Source organism: Ailuropoda melanoleuca, chromosome 16 (genome assembly GCF_002007445.2).
Source record: "Ailuropoda melanoleuca isolate Jingjing chromosome 16, ASM200744v2, whole genome shotgun sequence".
NCBI classification, from domain to species: domain Eukaryota; kingdom Metazoa; phylum Chordata; class Mammalia; order Carnivora; family Ursidae; genus Ailuropoda; species Ailuropoda melanoleuca.
The window spans coordinates 14,918,130-14,941,652 of NC_048233.1; the positions used below are offsets into that span (position 1 = coordinate 14,918,130).

The 23,523-nt window shown below is 39.1% G+C and overlaps 1 protein-coding gene across 9 annotated transcripts in view; it reads left to right on the top strand.

The window, feature by feature from the left end:
• The window catches only part of DERA (deoxyribose-phosphate aldolase), a 120,080-nt gene that overhangs the window by 83,999 nt on the left and 12,558 nt on the right, over positions 1-23,523 (top strand). Inside the window, exon 10 of one of the 9 annotated variants that reach the window (XM_034646640.1) lies at positions 16,423-17,032. The exons of the other annotated variants lie outside the window; for them this stretch is intronic. Within the exon in view, the coding sequence (XP_034502531.1) occupies positions 16,423-16,490 (68 nt within the window). The 3' untranslated portion in view covers positions 16,491-17,032. Of the gene's footprint in view, positions 1-16,422; positions 17,033-23,523 lie in introns of those variants that run through there. 9 annotated transcript variants of the gene reach the window in all.

Below are 23,523 nucleotides of genomic sequence, written 5' to 3' on the forward strand. Positions count from 1 at the left end.
AGTCCTTCATCTTGGGCTGCAAATCTTTGTATACTCAAGAAGTATTGATCCAGATGGCACATCTAAACCCCTGTGGTGATCCAGCCTGGTTTTCTCATTTTGGGGGTTTTTAAAAATAAGATCTTGCCTTTCATAGGAAAAACATTTAATTTATGAAAAGGTATGCTACTGTTGAAAGTTCACCACTGGGGAAAGCATAAGAATATAGATGTGTATTGGGGTAGGAGTTAATGGCTTTAAAGCATAAATTCATTTACAGTTCCTTAAACTAGCCCTGAGAATTAAACCACTTCTAGGGTAAAAACTAATTTACTTGCCTTCTAATTCGGGGAGCAAATTTAAATTTAGTCCTCCCCGCCCCCGTCCCTGGAGCAAAAATTTCAGAAGATTTACCCCCTTGTGCTCACCCACCCACTGACCCATCCAACCTGCAGTCCTCATCCACCCTCTTGCCGTCCTTTGCTGAGCTCAAAATAGAGAGCTCAGTAGGAGAGAGAAGCTACCATGTTTTCTGGAACAGGAACCTCTGATGGTCCATTTTGGTATATGTGTATCATTTTAAAGAAAATCGGTATACATTCAAACATAAAGTGTTTTCTTTGCATCTTCATGCCTGGGCTTCGAGAGGAAAAAAGGAAAAAGCTTCTAAGCATGGTTGTGTATGTGGTATATACTAATGTGTGTAAAATTTTACTGTGTGAGATTTTAAAAAATATAACCCACCTTATTCTCAAATCTTATAACGGCTTTCTCCAGACCTAGCTTGCTCAGAGGACTTTATGGGCACAGAGGCAAGCACATAGAAGTGCCTGGGAAGTGCTTGTTGATGGGTTCACTTGTCGGGTACAGGGGCATCATTAGGTATATTAGTAACCAATGTGTATAAAATTCAGTTTTTTAATGAATCTCTGTTTTGCATTAAAAGAAACATTAAGGGACTTATTTTTTTCATGTCTTGGTGAAATTCTGATACATGACATAGAGGCCAGACCTGTCGATATTTGCTGATGTTTCTGAGATTCTGTTACTCATTTGTCTTTGATTCCTAACACATTCACTATTTATTCTTTAATGTCTGTGCTGGATAGTTACTGATCTGTTAGCAAACTCTTAAATCATGGGAAATTGGAATCCTTGAGTAGGTCTCACAGCATATTGCACTAGGTAGATACTTGATATGCATTTTGTTGAATAAGCAGATGAATAAAGATTAATAAATCATGCGAGGTTACTAGTTCACAGATTCTTTTTGTAATCTTCTTAAGAGGGAACTAGGGGAGGCACTTTATCATCATTTAAGGGATGAAAGCTGAAGCTTGGAAGTTAAGTGACTAGACCAAGGCCATACATTGAGAAAGTGGCAAAATTCTGAAACTCTTGACTCTAGATTCCGTGCACAAATCCTGTTCGCCACCCTGTAATTGCTCTGTATGTAAGATATCATATGTAAGCTGTGTGTAATCTCTGGGGGCACAGAATGTATTTGTAGAGTCCCTGAATGAGATTTCTATGTTGAGCTGTCCTTTTTTATGGACAAGTAAAATAAGGACAATATAGAAGAAGTAAGGGGGGCGCCTGGGTGGCACAGTGGTTGGGCGTCTGCCTTCGGCTCAGGGCGTGATCCTGGCGTTATGGGATCGAGCCCCACATCAGGCTCCTCCGCTATGAGCCTGCTTGTTCCTCTCCCACTCCCCCTGCTTGTGTTCCCTCTCTCGCTGGCCGTCTGTATCTCTGTCGAATAAATAAATAAAATCTTTAAAAAAAAAAAAAAAGAAGTAAGGACAATAGACACAGTATTTGGAGAAAAACTATAGGGGGTGGCGGACGTGAAATAAACATGAAAGAGAACAATCAAAGCAAGCCCAGGAGCCCATGCAGTAAATCCTTGCTGGAATGAAAAGGAAGGGTGCCAAAAGTACCCTCACCCAGTAGATTGCACTGTTTTTTTGTGTGTGTTTACCTGCTCTGCTGATGGTCCCATAATGAGGCCCTGGGAACATCAGTGCGGTCATGACTTAATGACCACTGCTCGAGTTCTGCACTGAAGTTCTTGATTATTTTCAGATTCACCTCCCTGGGTGCTGAGAGGACAGATAGGGAGTAATCTGGGAAGTGGACCTTTCTCTTATCCACCCGATGGGGGCAGTCTGAGAATGAAGGAGCAGAGGGTGTCATAAAAGCGTATGGGATCATGGTAGTGGCATTGGAGCATATGTGGGGGAATGTCCCAGCATAGGATGAGGGAAATTGAAAACTTCCTGTGAAGAGCAATTGAAAGGAAAGTGGGCATCTTATTTGGGAAGATGGCAATCACTGGGGTTGTGATACTGTATTCAAATACTGTATACACCCATCCAAAAAATGTGAAGAAGCATGATTGTTCTCTATGATCCCAGGGTAGGAGAACTGGGACCCAGCTTTTAGAAGTTATGGAAAGATGGGTTTTGGCCTGGTATAAGGCAGAGTTTTGTGAAGGTCCAGATTTTTCAGAAATTGGATGGGCCACATCAAGAGGTAGATGTTCAAAGCACAGGCTAGATCATAGCCCCTTGGAGCGACTGTTACATATGTGATACTCAGTGCCCATTAGAGATGCTTGCTGTTCAGAGCTCGGTGTGATCCTATACAAAAGAGAAAAACATATCACACACACACACACACACACACACACACCTGTTACACGTGTGTGAGACATTCCAGTGTACATTACAATCCAGTATAGACAGGACCCCAAATACGGAAATAAGGAGAAAAGAGGAGTGCATTGATTTCCTTGGTTTCCACCTCAAACTGGGTGGCTTGAAACAACAGAAATTTATTATCATGGTTCTGGAAGGTAGAAGCCTGAAATCAAGCCTGCAGGGCCATCTTCCTTCTATAATCTGCAGGGTAGAATCCTTGCTTGCCTTTCTAGCTTCTGGTGTTTGCTGGCAATCCTTGGTGTTCCTTGGCTTGTAGATGCAACACTCCATTCTCTGTCTCCAACAACACTTGGCCCTGTGTATTTCTGTCTGTGTCTCTTCCTTTTTTGCAAGGACACCAGTCACTTAATGGCCTCACCTTACTCAGCAAGATCTTGCCTTTACTCAGCTAATTATGTCTGCAATGATCCTGTTTTCAAACACATCACTTTCTCGGGTACTGGAGATTAGAATTTCAACATACCTTTTTGGGGGGCAAGATTCAGCCCATAACAAGAAAAATAGGGTTCTTGTGCTGTGCTGCTGTTATTTCCTGTAAAGACCTGAAGAAGTTAGAAAAAAATACTTTGAGTCAAACCAGCAAACTTAAATTCAGGTACAAAAGATTGATTTTTCCCTCTAAGCAATGTTGGATGGTTTTGTGGTTAGGGGAAATCTAGTAGATATTAAATATTTTTATCTGCGAAAAGCATTTGGTAAGGTTCTCAATGGGAGATTAATGGCTAAAATAAAGAATGAGGCATTAGGAGATAAATTTGCTTATGAGCAAGAGACGGAGACTAACAGTAGAAGGAAATACTTTTTAGATTGGAAAGGAGTGACATACAGCACAAGCCAGGAATCAGTTTTGGGACCTATGGGTTTTTCACTTTATTTTTATTGGACTTTGTAATAAAAATACAGATCTTCAAACAGTCCAAGACAGAGTGAGTAATACTACAAGCATCAGTAATCAAAAGTTATTCTCTATCATAAACTAAATGACTGATAATAAATACTGACACAAGACTACACAATGTACCATAATATTATAAAATGGAGCAAGCGATTCTCCTGTGTTCTGTTTTCTTCTGCATGGGTGAATATTTCTTTATTTGCTTTTAAAAAAGTATTTGCGGTTTCTTGGTTTACTTTATAAGCCAAATAAATGAAAAAAATATATTTTTTTTAAACTTGGGAAGATGTGCTAGCTGAGAGAAAAATTGGTTGAAGCAAGACAAAGGTTATATTGCCATCACTAGTATAAAGAAATTAGGGACCCTGTGTGTTAAATTGCTCAGCAAGCTATTCAGTAAAAAGACGTAAGGAGTGAGGGGGCGTTCTTGAAAACATCAGCTTATTCTGCAGTCATGACTTTAATGGAAGCGTGTACAAAAAAGCCATTGTTAAAATGATGAAGCTATGTATCTGAGGCAGTGAAATATTATAGTATGGAACTTTTCTCCTCTTCTTTTCCATTTAAAAAATTTTAACATAATGGCTCGAAATAATCCATAAAATTCAGTGATCCTGTAGGTAACTTTTGTCCTCCCAGGAACTAGTTAAGTAGGTGGGAAACACACTTGTAAAATTGGAATTTTCCTTGCAACTCCTTTTGTCTAAGTCACGAAAAGGTCTTTACAAATTCATCTCTGTTTTTCCTTGATTTGTACATTGTCAGAGAAGCCGAGAGAAACAGAGCAACTAAACATTTAAAAGTTAACTTGTAAAAGTTGCAAATGCTTTGAAAACTGGGGAAGATTATAAGGTATAAAGAAGCCTCATTAACTTCAAAGCTTTCATTTTACAGGTGAGAAAACCAAGATCCAGAAACGTCAAATTCACAAGGAATTTACCCAGGGACAAATATTCTGAAGTCAAAACAATCTAGAAGGGGGTTCTCAACCCAGGCTGCATGTTAGGATTTCCTGAAGAGCTTTTTAAATAAGCTATTTAAAAGATCCTACCACCAGAGATCCTGATTTTACTTTTGGTATTGAATGGAGCCAAGAGAATTGGTACTTTTAAAAACTTTTCTCGAGTGTTCCTACTTTCTAGGCAGGAATAAGAACCTCTATCTGGAATCTGGGTTTCCTGATGTTAAGACAGGACTTCTTCCCACTCACCTTGGTAGTTCTGAAATTATTTAGAGAGAGAATTTCAAATTCTAGGGGGGAAAATCCATGAGCATAGACAACCCACAGTTAACAAATCGATTGTCCTGGTGGTTGGCTCTTTTCCAGATTGCTGGTTTGGAACTCTAAGCCTGCCCTCCCATAGAAGCAAGATTATAAATGGTCAGCCCTACATCAGTAGTTCTGTAGGTCCTCACCAACACACGAAACAGTGGTTTTGGAAGGATGTGAATTTGTATTTTTAATTAAGTCTCTAAGAATTTAAGGATTTTTAATCCTTTCATCTCCTTGATAGAAGTATCTTGGTTTCTCCTCCTTTCACCTTGAACATATTAGGTGTAGGGTTTGAATGGGGACCCTCCCAGTTCCAAGCTATGCCAGGAAGGAAAAAGGGGCTGAGAGGGGTGGTGGTGAGGCTGCAGTGAGGACTGGGGAACCAGGGGAGAGGGAAGGAGGCTAGTCGAGAAGAGAAGGGCCAAGGTGTTCTGCCATCTTGATACCTGGGGCCATTCCTTTCTCTTGAATAGGCTTATCCTGTAGGCAAGTATTTAGTGAGCATCTAATGTTTATCAGATGCTATTCAGCACATGAGAGAGGCATAAGAAGAGAGAAAGGGGAGAGAAAAATTAGACGGAACCCCTTCCCTTTAAAACACATCATCTCTTCATCCGATGAGGGAGTGAAAAGTAAGATTTACGATTGCCTCACTGGCAACATGTTAGGAGCCACAGGGACGCTTCTGCCAAGTGCCGCACGAGCAGGGCTACCCCCTGGGAGAGGCATAGAAGGGTTCGCAAAGCAAGTGGCATTTGTGTAGGTGTCGTTAGTTGCAGATAGATGTAGAGGAAGGTATGGTGGGCGTGGAGGGTCTGTGGAGAAATGGCAGGAGAGGCGGAAGTTGCTAAGTTGCTGGGGGCTTAATGCCCCGCTAAAGAATTTGGGTTTCCTGTTTGCAGGTAGGGGAAGTTTTTAACCCTTGGAAGTTTCTCGCCTGAGAAATTCATGCATCCGGCTCTTCGTTCAGGAGGGTTTATTGAAGTCTGTTCTGCGTTAGCACTGCTGCCCCCGGGGATAAAGATCAGTAAGATACCCTTACTCCAGATACTTTGTGGCAGTGCGCTCAGATTTTCATTCTAGGAACATGGCCTTTGGGCAGTGTGTTTAGGCCGGAGAACAGGGAACCTGTTGGGAAGTTGTTATTACAGGCTAGTTGATCAGGACATGGAGCTGGGTTAAGAGAGTGCAGAGGGGATGAAGAGGAGTAGAGAGCTGGGGGAGACGTTCAGGGGCAGCATGAGTAGTGTTTGGTGAATGATTCTATGCTGAGCAGGGGAGGGACGGGACCAAACAACTCATACTGGTGCCATTTGTCTACACCCTCGCTGTACTCACTCCTAATGGTGTGCCATTTCCCCAGGGTAGGGAGTTCAAGACAAATGAGGCTTCTTCCCACGCCCAGAACCCCCAGAACCCGAGTCCCTGCTGCCCTTTATAAGACCTCCACCAGTTCATTCCTTTGCTGGCTTACTGCAGAATGCACCAGAGTCTTACCCCTTTTCCTCTACTTTTCTGTTCTTGTAACAAGGAAAAAATATTTAGTGTTTTTAAGGAAATCTGATTAAGGCTGTGGTACTGAAAAAGAGAGAGGCTATTTTTCTATTGAGAACACATGAACAAGACAAGGCATATAAAGCGAAATGAGGAGGAGAATGAAATTCATGCTTTTACTTGAATTATTGGGGTGATACTTTGCTTTGCTGGTGGCCCAAGAATGAGTGTTCTAGTATGCCTTTTGTAAAAAATTTATCATCAACTGGGGCATCGAAAGGAAGTTTCCTGTGCTACAAAGCTGCTAAATTGGGCAGGGACAACAGAAGAAGCACTGAATAGTCAATGAAATTGGAAAGAATTTAGATCATCTATGTCACACAAAGCCTGCAAAAGGCTGTTTGTAGAATGTTAGCTGCTATCACACTGGTTTGATATTAACATTCTAGTGAATAATTAAAATAGTCCTGTTTATTTTTTAATAAAAAGCAAAAGCATATGAATTACCTCGGAGTTTATAGTGTTACCTATAGTTACATTCACAGATGTTGAGGTTTCTGCCTAGGATTGTAGATTAGATAATTTAGGCAATTAAAAAGCAGATTTTCCTCTGCCTTTTCTTGGTGTTCTCATTTTAGAGTATTCATTATTTTAAGGCTTTTCAAAAATATAAAACAAAAAAATCCTTAAAACAGCTGAGACATTTTCATTATAGATGGTATTCTCTAAATTGAGTGGTTGTTAAGTATATTCTTCTACTGAAATTTTTTTTTTTTAAGATTTTATTTATTTATTCGACAGAGAGAGAGACAGCGAGCGAGAGAGGGTTCGAACACAAGCAGGGGGAGTGGGAGAGGAAGAAGCAGGCTCATAGCAGAAGAGCCTGATGTGGGGCTCGATCCCATAACGTCGGGATCACGCCCTGAGCCGAAGGCAGATGCTTAACCGCTGTGCCACCCAGGCGCCCCTGAAATTATTTTTGAAGTACATTTCTCATTTTCATCTCCTGTCCGGAAACACACCCCCAGGCATGGCTGATACTGGATTTCTTCCTGCCTGGCTTTTTAACCAGACTCCCATGCAGTGATTAGGTACTCCTTACAACTGAGTATAATTTTCAGTTAAACCTGTCCCTTTCCACTAACTGTTTTCTTTTGGTTGTTCCTTCAGGCCTAGACTGGAAAAGTTCAGGGTTTTAATTCAAGACAATTGGCTCAGAGAAAAGAGTGACTCCTATAGAGACAGGAATGAGATTCATGCTCAGAAACAGAGAGGACGACAGGTGCTTGTGAAGCCATAGTCTTACAGTCTTGGTCTTGTGCGAAGTTGTATTCACTGCTCTTAAGGTGTGCGGTGTTTAAGTAATCTAGACATGGATGCGATCACTGCAGCTCGGCCTGAGTTTGTCTTTTGGATGGTAGTCAAAAAGGGGACTAGGACTGCAACTAGGAATGCAGTGGTATTAGAGGAAGAATTTCCTAAGAAGGCAAGGTAGTGAGCGAACGTAAGACTGACCACCCTGCCTGCTAGTCCTGAGAGATGGTCATGGCTGGGACATTGGAGGGGGAGACATTTGGCTGCAAAGTTGTTGAGAGTGTAGATGTTTTAGGAGCTTAGAAAGGAGATCTCAGTGTGGGCTTTTCAGACCAAACATCCCTTTCCTTAGTGCCCCAAATAGGTCCAATTAAATAAAGTTAGGATGGTTACCAGGCACTTTCAATGGCAAGATTATAAACTCTGTGAACTATTTGCTAGAGAAATTACAGATGTAGAGAGAAATACCATGTAGGCCCCAGTGTTAATAACCTTGACTTAAATGTGGCTCTTCTTTGTGGCCAGGGACTAGTAAGAACATTGGCAGAGAACTTGGGAACGGCCCTGCTCCTCAGAGCTGCCCTCACCACCCACGCCCCCACAGACCTGGATGCCTAGCCCTTCTCTGCCTTGTCATCTTGAGAGTCCTGGTCCAAATGCAAGCCCTGTTGGTAATTTAAAGCTCAGAGTGACTCGTTCTCAGCCTGGCAGATGATAGAGGTGTTGGCTTATAGAGTTGGCTTATACAGAGGTATCCTAGGGGAATTGCTATGCAGAATTCTTAGGAGGGGTAATAGAACTCAGGTTCAGTAAAGGTAAAACATGCTTTTGGGGCCTGACCTGGAACTTACTATCAGGGGAAATATTATTTATATGGAGAAGTACAGTTTGATTTCCAGGCAGCCATGAATTTGCAAACTACTGGAATGTAATCCATTCCTAAATTGGAGAATTATGTATTAAACCTTTCGATTTACTAATTAAAGGTAGAAAAATATAACTGGTTTATCAGGGTTTTCAACTAACAGTTTAATATATGCAGATCATTTAAAGCTGAATCTAAAACCAACTATTCAAAATACAAATACAGAGAAAAAAATTAAAAACACACATAATTCCTCCAGAGACCTTACATGAGGCAAAACTAAACTAAAAAAGCTTTAACGGCTCCCTGACAACCCTGTTCCCCCACCAAACCTTGTTTCTTTTCTTTAATACATGAATCCAGAAGTCTCATGCCTCCCGATCTTTAATAAAAGATAACTTTTAAATGTAACAATTCTCAATTTTTGTTAATGAATTGAAAAAAATGAAGCTAATGAGGCGAAGGGGGGGTGTTATTTTCTGACATAAGAAGAGAACTGGACATCTTCCTAAATTTTTATTAGTAATCACTGTAACTTATGAAATTGTATGCTGTCTTCTTAAAAACAACTGGGCGTTTACAAATGTGTTCTTTGTATAATGGCAACCAAAGACTTAGTGGGACTTTGGCTCTTTGTTGCATTCTTTTTTTTTTTTTTTTCAAAAATTAACATGGGTTAAGTTTATGAAAAATGTTTAAGAATTAAAGAAAATCCTACTATAAATTAAGATCGAGATACCTTGGGAATTTTCAAAATAAAGATTAGGAACCACTGATTTATAAAGATCATCTGTGTATGTATGTGTCTTAGCGCAAGGGGTTAGAAACCTTTTGATAATTTAAGGGGATTTATGAACCTATTTTAAGAATTAGTCTGTGACTGACTAGATAAAGAAGAAACAGCAACGATGATTTGGTTTCATGTCCTATAGAGCTCAAATAAAATTTTGCTAACAAAAGAGTTTTAAGAAGTTTGAAAGATTGTTTTCTATCTTTTCACACAGTCTGCTTCAAAACACATTTTCAGGGACACCTGGGGTGGCTCAGTTGGTTAAGTGCCTGCCTTCCGCTCAGGTCATGATCCCAGGGTCCTGGGATCGAGTCTCACATCAAATTCCTTGCTCTGCAGGGAGCCTGCTTCTTCCTCTGCCTGCCGCTCCCCCTTCTTGTGGTCTTTCTCTCTCTCTCTCTGACAAATAAATGAGTAAAATCTTTAAAAACAAACAAAAACCACATTTTCCTTGGCTAGGCAATATAATGAACTTGACGACACATGGCCTTGGATGATTTGGAATCCTGGAAAAGTAGAGTCAGAACTGAAAGGTTATTCTGAAGACCAGCTTGCCTCCCACCAAATGAGTAAAGAAAGGTCGTGTATTGGGGGACAGTTTTTCAGCTAAAACAATGATTTCTAAATTGTGTTCTGTGAAACAGTATTTCAGTGAAAACTTCTCTGACAAAAGTGTCTCATGGTCATACAACTTTGGGGATACTGTGTAATATATAATCCAGTAAGACACTCCTAGTGCACAGGTATTTAGAAAAGACCCCGAAGCCTTCCAAAAAGGAAAGCTGTGTATTTTTGTTTAAGCCTATCATATCAAACATTTCAAAGTATGGCAAAGTTTTTCTCATGTACCGTTATTAATATTGAACCAAAGAATAGAGTAAAAGAATACTCATTAGGTTCTGTCAGGTTCTGTAGACATAGAGGATTGCGGTCTGTGGAAATGTAACTTTTTTAGCAGACAAGATTACAGTTAACACACAGCTGTAGAAATATTAGCATGCCTTTCGTTGTAAGGGGCCAGCTGTAGAAAACCTCCCTTTCAATCTCTGGTTACATCACCCCCTTCCCCTTCCTGTGGCTCGTGTCTGAAATTCCACTATTAGATCCTCATTCTTTAGTTTAAGCCTTTTAAAATTTAATCTATGAGAAAGAAGCAGTACATTCAGTAACTATGTGACATTACTCGTGCAAAACTAGTTGATAGCTGAAGAGAACTAGGTGTGGACTTCTCGAAAACATTTGATTAAAGAAAATCCATTGAGCTGAAAGCATAGGTTACAAAACCTTCCTCACCTTGTCCTCCCTCCCCACCAGTGAAGTCAAGACATTTGTCCAACCCAAATCAGAAACTCTTCCAAGAAAAGAGAAAATTTTCTCTTTAGGCTGAAAGCAGCCTTGCCAGTCAAGATATTTTATGTTCATGTTATGACTAAATCACTTAGAAAAGGAGAGCAGAAGAAATTTAATATAAATTTGCTCTGTTAAACTGAAGGAAACGAGGACCGAAACTATACCAGTTAGTGAGGAACCCTAATTTAGAATGCCCTGGAACTAAATTGCTCTTTCTCCAACCACTGGTCCTCCGGTTCCACTGGCTAAGGAGAAACCTCAGCCGCTCACTTCCTCACATCATATCTTGTAGATTCCAATCTGTCGTTGCACCCCAGTTGTACTTTCCAACTGTCCCTCCCCACTCTAGCACTCTGTACAGGCCACTTAACTCTCAAAATGGAGCCACTTCCTGTCAGGGAAGCTTCTTAGTCATTGCTGAGCACACAGCAGTCATCCACAAATACTTGGGACAGAATAGGTCGAGGAAAGATCCCCAGAGCCAGGAAGCATAATCCTGTGTTGCCATCAAGGATTTCTCAGGATTTCTGTTTGAGCATGTTAGCCTGAAAAATAAGTCTTCCCCCTCTGTTACTCCCAGACTTTCTCAGCAGGATGGCTTCATTTGGAGCCTGAAGCATCAGATAACTGCTTTATTTGTAATAATTTGTCAGGTTATTTTTAAAGCTCTGAGGGCAGTGCCTAGCACATGGTAAGTGCTGTGTTAAGTGTTGATTAAAGAAAATTAATTAAATAAAAACCATTTGTGTATACAAGAAGGCAGCTGTGGAATCATTGAAGTTAATTTGTGTTCAGTGCGGTCATTATTTTTTACTAAAGCTTGACTGTTACGGAATTCATGTGGATTGTGTCATTATTAAGTTTATACTATGACCACTGTGCTAGCTGCACATGGCTAATACCATGATGACGAATGAGGTAGTCACGGCCCTCAAAGAGAGTGTCTTTGCTGGGCTGAGGAGTGAGGGACAGGCATACATAGAAATTTCTCAACTTCTGCAGGCCCCGTATGTTCTCCAGTTCGCTTTTTTTTTTTTTTTTTTAAGACTTGTACTTTAGTTTCTTCCTCCGTTTTCTACTGTTACTAGAGCTCTTTATGCTACTCTGTGCATTGATAAGACAGTTACTTTCTCTCGGTTTCTTCCGTAACTTGTTCACACAATTGGTGTATAGATGCTTCATTGACTAATCTCTCAGATGGTTGCTTCTCTAGCAGAAATCTCCGCTGTTAGTGGCTTTTCACTTTTAGCTTTTCCTAATAATTCCTAACAGCTTTCTTAAATCTCCTTTCACTTGCTACTTTTCCTTCCACATTTTATTCAGTTGGACTCTGATTCCTGTGTGATTAACCAAAGTGGACGGAGTGGAGAATTAGAGGCCTGGATAAGCATAGCTGTGATATCATAGGGGTCTCAGCTGGACAGAGCAGAGCATATGTGTGTGGGGGGGAGGGGATGATACTTTGTGTCATGGTTGCAGAGAGGGATGCCCTGGGAAATTAGCAGATGTAGTGTACCATTGGATTTCTAGATCAGCAGAGCGAAAGTGAATAATCCAAAGTGAATAATCAGTTAGGTTTGCATATGGCTGCAAGTAGCCCAGAACTTGACAACAGTGACTTAAATAAATAAATAATTTTTCTTACATAACAAGAAGTCTGGAGGTGTAACCAGTTCCTGCTCTTGGCTCATCATCAGTACCAGGATTGATGCCTGTTTTTCTCTTGGCATTTCCCTCATGGTTGAAAAACGGCTGCCAAGCTCCAGTCATCATGTTACATTCAGAACAGGAAGAAAGCAACGATGGTGCCGCTTCCTATTGAAGGGAACAGTTGAACTCGGCCAGACAGGATTTTGACAGGGAGTGAAAGAATAGAGAGTACAAAATTGATAAGGTAGAGGGTGTTTTTGCCCAACAGTAACTAGTCTGGGCTAGGAGGCAGGGGTGTGCAGTGGTTAAGAGCCTGGACTTAGAAAAAGCTGTGTTAAATTCCATTCATGACATTTAAAAACTGTGGTCTTAGATGAATTCCTCAAATATCTCTGACCCCAGTTTTTTCATTTGTAAATGGAAATCCTAAGAGCACCCGTCTTTGAAGTTATCCTAAAGAGTAAGTGTGAGTAGATGTGTAAAGTGTTTAGCTGGAGCCGAGCACCCGGTGAGTTCTCAGAAAGGGGGACCTATTCTGTCACTTACTGCCGCTGTTACAGCTGTGTCATCATCAGCATCAGCGTTAGCTGGAGTCCAGATACTTTCCAGTGAGTAGCAGGAGAGAACAATGGAATACTAGATTCGATTCAGATGCTAGCAAGTGGAAATCCTAAAGTTCTAGCCTTTAAGGAGTTGACCGTTTGCGATGAAAAATGCCATGATCAAACCTGTCTTATCTGTCCATTCCATATTACAACACTTTTTAGCTCCTCATACTTAAAAATGTTGTGCTCTTCAGTTTCCATGTGTAAGACATAAAAAAAAAAAAAAAAGTGGGCCGGGTCAACTCAGAAAATCTTCTTTCTCAAGACTAAATTTATGCTATTTCCGACAGAAACACAAGTAAATGGATCTCCAACATAAGCTGACACTTGAACTGTCTCTAACCCAGTTTTTTAAATGCCATTTTACCTTATAGGTTATCATGGTGAATCCCATTTGCTATTTTTAGTAATAAACTTAACAGCTGAAATTTTTTCTTCACTGAGGTTTTCCATTTTTGAGTTACCTATGTGTTCACTTTGGATTTTGACATTTAATAGCTCCCCGAAATACCTGGGAGAAATTATATCTATGATATAACATGTACTTTAGAGGGAGGAAATAAATGCCACACTCAAAGCAATTATATAGGTAATATTAAAAACATTAAATATGTATCAAGAATTTTAAATGTAGGTTTAAAAGGAAGGTAGGTAAAGACCTAACTTATACATGTAAAGAAACTATTTATATTCTGTTTTCTGGTGGGGGGAATCTCCTAAAAATGAATAGCCTTTTAATCAAACCTATTAGTTTTGTAATAGGAAGTTCTGTGAGAGACAGATAAAACCTCCATATTGTGTGTAGTGTAAGCCATTTGTCTGAAATATACATCATTACCGTATGGTTATATGTTATTTCTATTTCCATTTAGTTTCGGAAAAGGAACCCAGAGCCTTTCTGCTATGAGGGAAATTCAGGCATATATATTCATTGGCAAGGCAGTGCTTTAAAGGAAAAAAAAATGTGTGACATCCAGGGAGATCCTAGATGAGTTCGAGTGAATATGCAAAATGGATCCAGCCTGCACGCGTGTTGTATTAGTCCATGACTTTTGCAGAGTCTAGGTCAGGCCTGTTGCTCCTGCCTAGGTCGCAAACTTCCTTTGCCCTCCTTTCTCCTTGCCTCATATGTTTGCAGGAATTTGTGAGGGATTCTACTATCCCAGTGATGCCCATGACTTGGCAAAAGTGTGCAGTGACTCTTTCTGATGATAGACGCTCACCCATTGAGGAGCCTTTGTGGGACTCTGTCACTTTCTCCTTTGGCAGCACATCCCTCTTTTGCAGAGGGATCAAGGCCTCTGGTGGTGGTGGAATGAAAAGGAGGAAGAAAGCTAAAAATGAAGGCATGCCTAGTTGAAAAACAGAGACAGGATTCTAACGGGAAAACTGTGAGCAGTAGGAGAGAGGCAGCGCTGTCTTTGGAAGTGCCGGGTGAGCGCTAACTGCAGTAACCCCAGTGGCCAACTCCAAAGTTCCACATGGCAAATACTTTCTGTTCAGAGCCCTTTCAAGGTGTACCCATCTGTAGATCCGCTAATGGGAAGCATATGATAGGAGTCTCCAGGTACAGTGAAACAATCGCCTAGAGATAAAACTCCCCACAGAAAAATTAACACAACTTCTTTTATGAAAGACAGGTCACTGTGGAAAATAACTCTCCATACTTATCATCCATTGTTGGAAAAAAAAAAAAGATTTATGATGACATTGAGGTATGATAATCTCAAATATGCTCTGCATTGTTTTTAAAAGCTTTGTGTTTAAAATTCATAGCACTTTCTAATCCTGATAAAGTAGCCTAATTTTCTAGCTTGCTTTGTTCAGTAAAATGTATTTCTAAATCCATTTTAAGCAGCTATTTCTTCAATTTGAGTAATTTTCTCTCAAGTTAATAGATTCCACACAAGCATACCTGACTTTTAGTGTTAATGTATACTATATATTCCAAACTTGCTAGTGACAATAGAAAGCACAATCAAAATGAAATTCAGTTGTTTGAAGCATATCTAGCTTGTTATTTTGTTAAAATGCTTCTTCATTTTACTCTTCTTTGCCAAAGTATAGTGATACCAAATCACATTTTACCTTGTATTGAGGTTCCCTCTCCCTCTTCCTTCCCAGCAAATGCGGAGGAAAAAAGAATATGTTAGATATGCTTGTGTCATTTTAAGATAAGATGACTTTAAAACTACCATATCAATAGAGGACATTTGCTTAACATAGTAAATCCCTACATCAGTAAGTTCGGCTGCAGGGGCTGGCTAAAAAGGAAAGCATTTTGATTTTGAGGCATTTGGCATCAGTAACTTGATTTACAGATTGATGTTTTCACTTTATATTGAGTCTAAAACACTTTACTACTTTATCCAAACCATTATACCTATACAATAACAACGCCTGTGGGTATTTCTGGCATTTTTGTTTGATCATAGGATGCTAGCCCAATCTCATGAATCTCATTTTTTTCCTTCTCAGTGATGCCACAGTGCTCTCTGAAAAACAGAGGGTAATGTGATGGAGACAGATAAAGATTTTTTTTTTTTTATAGAAGTAGCCAGACTGAGAGAAAGCAAATATAACTTCTATAACTTAAGTCAGTGTTGTTCTGTAAAGGAAAGCCTTGGCTTGTACACGCTGCTGTGTCTCTATGTGTATAGCAGTGCTGGCACATAGTAGGTGGTCAGTAAATATTAGTTGAATGGATATGGAAGCGTTGAGAAAGAGATTGGTAGGGTTGAGCACAGAGCTGTGAGTACAAGTCATATATAGTCAAGTGCAGGTTTAGAGTTAGTCCTGTGTGTTTGAAAACTGAAAGCAAGGCCAATTCTAGACAGGATTAAGGGCTGGCCAGCTGGCCAGTTTCCTGGGGTGCTAATCCATAAGAGGTGTTGAAACCACTGAAAATGTTCCAGACAGAGAAAATTGCAGTTGCTAGAATTCCTCTACAGTATATGATTGGGAGTGGGTACAAGACATTCCAGGGACATGCTCTTATGTTCTCCAGATGGATAGTCTATACTTTTCAAGAAAGGTGGGTCTAGTTAATTACAGAGCTTTTGTTTGGCTGAGTGAAGGACTCAAATTTGGGGGCAGAGCCAAATTGCTTGGATAAGAGAGAATAGTTAAGTGCTATCACCAGGGATCTTCTTGCTCTACCTCTAAGGCAGAATTAAACCTTTTTTTCCTAAATAAATTTAAACCACCATGTAAAGGATATAGTTTAAAAGGACATCAAATTGTAGCCTACGCAAGGTGATTACAGAGTTTGGTGTCTCGTTGAAGCTCTAGACCAGTGCTGTCTAATAGAGATATATAATTTTAAAAATTGTAATAGCTACATCAGTAAAGTAAAAAGAAACAGGTGGTGGTAATTATAATAATGTATTTTATTTAACCCAGTGAATCCACAATATATCATTTCAATGTGTAATCAGTATAAAATTTATTTATGAGATATTTGACATTCCATTTTTTACATTAGATCTTCAAAACCCTTTGTGCATTTTACTCCTCTGGCCCATCCCAGTTGGGATTAACAATACTCAGTAGCTGCATTGGTGAGTGACTGCCACGTTGGACAGTGCGGCCCCAGACTGTGCACAGGGCACTCTCTGAACCCCAGCAGGCATCGTTGAGCTGGTCCTGAAAGGTCCTTTCATTAAAATTCTCTCTGTGATCAGCGTGAAATTCTCAGTGTTGGTGCCACTCTTCCAAAATCTTTTTGAGGAACTATAATGATAAAGGTGTCAAACTAATTTTTCTTCAAAAGTAGTGCTTCCGGTTGTTCGGTGCTTTGAATATGAATGCTGTTCATTTGGTTTAACTTCATCTACTGAGTGAAGCATTATCAGCGGAGTCCAGATGAATTTCAACCAACGACAGCTAAATGTTATGTTACAATAGTTGATGACAATTAGAGAGGACGCCTGGATTGTGGGTGTCCTACTTGGGAGCTGGTGGGCACCACTTACAGAGAGGACTAGAAGTTGCCTTCCTTCAACAGATGACTGGATTAAGAAGCTGTGGTCCATATATACAATGGAATATTACTCAGCTATCAGAAAGAACGAATTCTCAACATTTGCTGCAACATGGACGGCACTGGAGGAGATAATGCTAAGTGAAATAAGTCAAGCAGAGAAAGACAATTATCATATGATTTCTCTCATCTATGGAACATAAGAACTAGGAGGATCGGTAGGGGAAGAAAGGGATAAAGAAAAGGGGGGTAATCAGAAGGGGGAATGAAACATGAGAGACTATGGACTATGAGAAACAAACTGAAGACTTCAGAGGGGAGGGGGTGGGGGAATGGGATAGACTGGTGATGGGTAGTAAGGAGGGCACGTATTGCATGGTGCACTGGGTGTTATACGCAACTAATGAAGCATCAAACTTTACATCGGAATCTGGGGATGTACTGTATGGTGATTAACACAATATAATAAAATAAAATTAAAAAAAAAAATAGAAAAGAAGTTGCCTTAAACATGAGTTCAAGAAAGGGGTGAGGCTACAGTTGATTATATATACTTGATTTGTCAACTTAGTGATAATTTTACTTAGAGTTAGTTTTATTAGGTAGTTTTTTTCCTCCCCCTTTCTCATGAATACATTCTCTTTTGCTTTTTTATTTTAAGTTGAGATATAATTCTCACAAGATAAAATTCACCTTGAAAGTGTGCGGTTCAGGGGGCTTTAGTATATTCACAAAGTTTTGCATGCCCACTATCTTAATTCCAGAACCTTTGTTTTAATTGTAAATCTCCTAGGGCTCACTTACCTCAACTTTCCTTCCCTGATATCTTTGCTCAAAAAAGGGAGTGGGAAGAGGAGAGGTAAGAACTCAGAAGTGTAGCATGATATTGGGAGCTCATTTCTGAACTGTAAACTCCATGTAGATATTCAGTCACCCTCAGGAGCACTAATACAATATGAAACATCAAGGGCGCCCGGGTGGTTGGGCTTCCGACTCTTGGTTTTGTCTCAGGTCATTATCCCAAGGTTGTGGGATGGAGCCCCTCCTGGGACTCCATGGAACTCGGCGCTCAGCACAGAGTCTACTTGTCCCTCTCCCTCGCCCTCTGCCCCTCCTCCTGCTCGCACACGTGCTCTCACTCTCTAAAAGAAAGAAATCTTGAAAGAAAAATTAGAGGAAGCATAGACCTAGGTTTAGGAAACATTCTGTTGTTTCTCAGTTTGCTGACAATATGGCCTTGTAAACAGTCGATTTAAATAATCCTTTTCTTTTTCCAAATTTGTAAAAAGACATGAAACAACAACAAAAAAAAACCCCAAAATGAAAACCAAAACCAAAACAAACAAAACATTTAGAGTTGTTTGAAAGATTAAACAATTTAAATCCACTCTAAAAGGGGATGTTGTTTACATTGACTGGAAACTCATCTCTAGCATTATTACAGTTCTGAAACTCATTTTGAATCACCTAAGTTTTAGAAGTGAAAGGAAACTTTTTTCACATTAGACATAACTCAGGGACTCTTATTTGTGTCAAGCAGTTCTAACACATATCTTTGTATGGTTAGCATAATGGTTTAGAATATTCTCGCAGGGACATTACTGTCAATTACCAAGGATTATGTAGTCAGAGTCCCCACCTTGTATTCCATTTGAATCATACTGCTCTGCATTATTTTAAATGGCCACATTTTTATTTTTATTGTGGGGAAGGCAACTGCAAGGAATGTGGTTATCATGAACTAATCTTACCCTTGGGGTATTTGAGGTATTTTCTAACTCCCAGATTGTGATTGCTTTCTGATTGCCATTCTGCTTGAACATGCCTTGCTGCTTAATTATGATGCTCTGTTGCCTTTCTCACGTGACAGACTAGACCAACTGAGGAGTATTTTCAGAGCTCACTCTTTAGATTGAAGCAAAGAACTGAGAAAGCAGGTGCTTTTATTATTTTTTTTTCTTTCCTTAAGCTTTTCCTTTCTCTTGTAGAAAACTTCCCCCTTCACAAGGTTAGTTGTTATCCCTGGATCGTGTAAGGATGTCTTTGTGGTTTAATTGTCTCCAGATTGAGTATTAGCACCTTACCGATACCTCCCCTGGGGCCTTCTGCTTCCGTCTTTACTCTGGCCAGTTCTTCAGCCATACGCTGGATCTTTATATCTCATCCCAAATTATTGTCAAGCCTGTGTTGAGTGAAAGAACATAGTATCAAAGAAAATCTTTTAGTTTGGGGCTTTGTATATTTGTGCATTACATTTGTTTTTAAAAAAAGTGTCCCGTTGCAGATTGCAAGTATAAATTAGTGTCAGAATTACCATACAAAACTCTCTTGCTAACTTTAATCGGTAATTTCTTAGCGATAGAAAACATGGTGCTAATGAATAATGTGCCCAGAAGCTCTTATTATAGGGTTGGCATGAATTCCGCCTAATGACAAGCTTTCTCTCAAGCAGCAGTTGATTTTAAATCCTATTTTTCATTAGCAAAATATAAAATGTTAATAATACCTTCCATTGTGCTGTTCTTTTGTAGCACAGGCGCATGGATCTTCCATGTTCACCACGACTATCTTTAAGATCCTGCTAGTAACTTCCGATCTCATAAATAAGATTTGTTCGGGAAATAAAAATGTATGTTTTCCCATTGTTAGCTATATGTTTTTCTAATAATCACATCTGAAGCTTATTATGCAGTAATAGCCTTAAGATATTATTTTTTTTAATGTACTACTGTGGTCTTAATACTAGTTTTTAATCTCTTCTTGTTTCTGTGAAGTCTGAATGAGATTTTCAAAATTGAATAATAATTTGATCCGTTAATCTTTTGAAGCTAGTAATTTTATTTTCCTCTCTTTGCAGTCTCTGAGGTTCGCAAATGAATAGAGCTTCATTACTGCAGTCTGCATTTAATAACCATTATCCATTATCTTGTAATTAAGACTCCCTGTAACGAATCATGAGGACAATGCAAAAATACATAGTACATTTCTTTAATGAACTGGAAAATGTTCATCTTGTTCTATTTAGTAATGAGTTGCTGAATAGTCATTAAATCCACTGGAGAATAGAGCTAGATGGATTTTGAAGACTGTCTTGAGTTTGTGGTTAATCTATTAGAATTAAAATTTCATCTTCTATTTTTATCAACAGCTGATTAGAAGTCATTCTGTTTGACCAAATTGATTAGAAGACCATATACAAGGGCAGCTGTTGTTTAATGAAAGTTTTTAATGAAACTGTACCATGGAGACTTGTAATTATAGGCCTTAGAAAAGCTTTGAGTTGCTTTAGACCACAAAAAAAGTATTGTGCTGGAGATTTCAGATTAAGAAAATTAAAAAATGCAATTGAATATAATACTATAAATTTATTATTAATGTTAATTTCAACTAGTCACAGTTGAATTCTGGGCCATTTAATGTGTTACTTTGGACTTTTCAGGCCTTTTATCTCCTCATTTAGTCATTTCCTTGGAATTGTGGGCACTGATGGAGGAACATTTACATGGATAGTTATTTTAATTGTGAGATATTTTCTCAGAAGGTTTTTTCCGAAAGCTGAGCAGAGGTGAGCTTGGTTAATGTTGGATTTACACGAGCCCTGAAGAGAGTTTATGATGCTCTGTGATGTTGGTAATTTGAAATCTAGCATTTATTTCTCTAAGGTAATTTTGTTTTAGCAGAGGGACAAGGGAAGCAATATTAAAATAAGAAGTAAAACAAAAGCATGTGTCCACTTAGTCCCACTGGAAAATCCATTGTTCTTTTGACAGTAGTAAAAAATACTAATGTACTTTCTGAACTATTTTTTGTCATTAAAGCTAAGTCTTTGTTCCTGAACATAAGGAAATAGCTATATGTCCGAACTGCTGTTTTAATCTCTTGTGTGGTCTCTGGCTCTCAGTTATCCTCCGCCGATCCAACACACACCAGATTTACTGTCTTTAAACACTAATATCAAGTGGTCAGACCTTATGCTTCCTCAAGAACTTAGGTCTCAGGGCAAGCTACCACTTCGAAGTCTGGAGAGATAGTGACTCCTGAGAGTCAACCAGGATTTGCTAGAGCTGGTAAGAACACTTAAATGATAATTTTAACAACTTGTTGGAGGCTGAGTATGGCACCAGCACTTTTGTGAAGAGCCAAGAAAGATCTTCTTTTGGCTGTGCCAGGGGGAGGGTAAGATATTCTTTGCAAAATATGTACAAAGCATTCTCCTTAACAAAGGGCTGCTCTCCAGGGCAAAAGAATTTGTTAGAATCTTATCCCACCTGGGAGAGCATTTCCCTTTCACTCTTCTGCCTCATCAAAGTGGTAGAGAAAAGCTAAGACACATTTGTGAAGGTTTCAACCTAGAGACATGGGTCCACTAAAAGACTGAAGTTTAATCATAGGATTATGAAATACTTGTTCTCCCCTGTACATTAGCATCACACCAACAGGACTCCGCTATAATCTAATGGATTACAGCTAACAGAGTTTAAAGACAGAGACTCTCTCTGAGGAGGAAGACTTAGAAAGTCCAGAGTAAACAGGGCCAACAAAAACAAGGATACTATGGCACTGAAGACTTTGGCACTGATGACTACGGCAGATGTAAAACACAGCCTAGCTCCTGGCCAGATTAGCATAAAATCTCACACGAAAGGCCCGTTTATCTCCGTTCCTAATACGTCATGTCTGGCTTCCAACAAGAAGTTACAAGAGATGCTAAAAGGCAAGAAAAAACACAGTCTGTAGAGACAAAACAAGTAAAAGAACCAGATTCAGACATGACATAGATGTTGGAATTATCAGGAGGAGAAATTTAAAATAATTGTGACTAATATGTTAATAATTCTAATGGAAAAAATAGACAACATGAAAGAATGATAGGTCATATAAGCAGAGAGATAGAAACTCTAAGAAATACTCAAAAGGAAAAGCTAGAAATCAAAAACACTAGAACAGAAATGAAGAATGCCTTGACGGGCTCATTAGAAGACTGAGTAAAAACAGTGACCCTGAAGATATATCCAAAGAAACCTCTGAAACTAAAACATAAAGAGATAAAAGGATAAGAAAAACAGAACAGGGGCGCCTGGGTGGCACAGCGGTTGGGCGTCTGCCTTCGGCTCAGGGCGTGGTCCCGGCGTTCTGGGATCGAGCCCCACATCAGGCTCCTCTGCTATGAGCCTGCTTCTTCCTCTCCCACTCCCCCTGCTCGTGTTCCCTCTCTCGCTGGCTGTCTCTGTCTCTGTCGAATAAATAAATAAAATCTTTAAAAAAAAAAAAAAAAAAGAAAAACAGAACAAAAACTGAGGGACAATTTCAAAAGGTGTGACACATGTATAATTGGAATACCAGAAGAAGAAAGAGAAAATGGAGCAGACAACATGTTTGAATTAATGGCTGAGATTTTCCAAAATTAATAACAGAAAACCAAACCACGGATCCAGGAAGCCCAGAGAAAACCACAGGATAAATATGTAAAAAACCAAACCAAGCAAAAAAACTATACCTAAATATATCAAAATCAACCTGAAGGAAACCAAAGACAAATAGAAAATCTTGAAAAAAGCCAGAGAAAGAAAACACCTTACCTATAGAAGAAAAAGGATATAATTATAAACTTCTCACTGGAAACCATGTCAGCAAGAAGTGAGTAGACTGAAGTACTTAAATGTTCAAAGAAAAAAAAACCCAAGCAAAAAATCTATATCCGGTGAAATTATCCTTCAAAAGTGAAAGAGCCCAAACATACGTAACTGAAGGAATACATTGCCAGCAGACCTGCCCTGTAAGAAATGTTAAAAGCAGTTAAGGAGAAGGAAAATGATATATGTCAGAAACTCTGATCTATATTAAAAAAGGAAGAATAGCAGAGAAGGAATACATGAAGAATAAAAATAAATTACTTTTCTTTCTCAATTGATCTAAAAGATAACTTTAAAATGATAGCAGTAATGTACTGGATAATTAATACCACGTGGATGGGATAGGACGGAGGAATTAGGGATACTTTGTTAAAGGTACCTCCATTACCTGTGTCGTGGTAGAGTATTATTTGAAGGTAGGCTTAAATTTGCTAAAAATAGTGTATTGAAAACTCTAGGGCAACTAGTAAAAAATGTACAGAAGAAAGTATAATTGATATGCTGAGAGGAGATAAAATGAAACCATATAAAATGTTCAGTTAAAGCCAGAGAAGGTAGAAAAAGAGGTGGAAAAATTAATAAAGGAAAAATAAGACAAAAAGCCCTATCTTGGTGAGTGTCCTATGTGAACTTGAGAATATGTAGTCTGCTGTTGTTTTTTGTTTTTAAAACTTTCTATAAATATCAGTTTGATCTTGATAATGCTATTTAAGTCAAATATATCTTCGCTCACATTCTACCTGTTTATCAATTACTGAGAGAGGGGTTTAGAAGTCTCCAGCTATAGTAGTAGATTTGTCTGTTTCTTTTTTCAGTTCTATCAGATGTTGCCTCACATATTTTGATGCTCTATTATTAGATGCATACATGTTTAGGATTGTTAATGTCTCCAGGGAGAAATGACCCCTTTATCATACTGTAATACCCTTTTTAATCCCTGATAATATTCCTTTTTCTGAAGTCTGCTTTG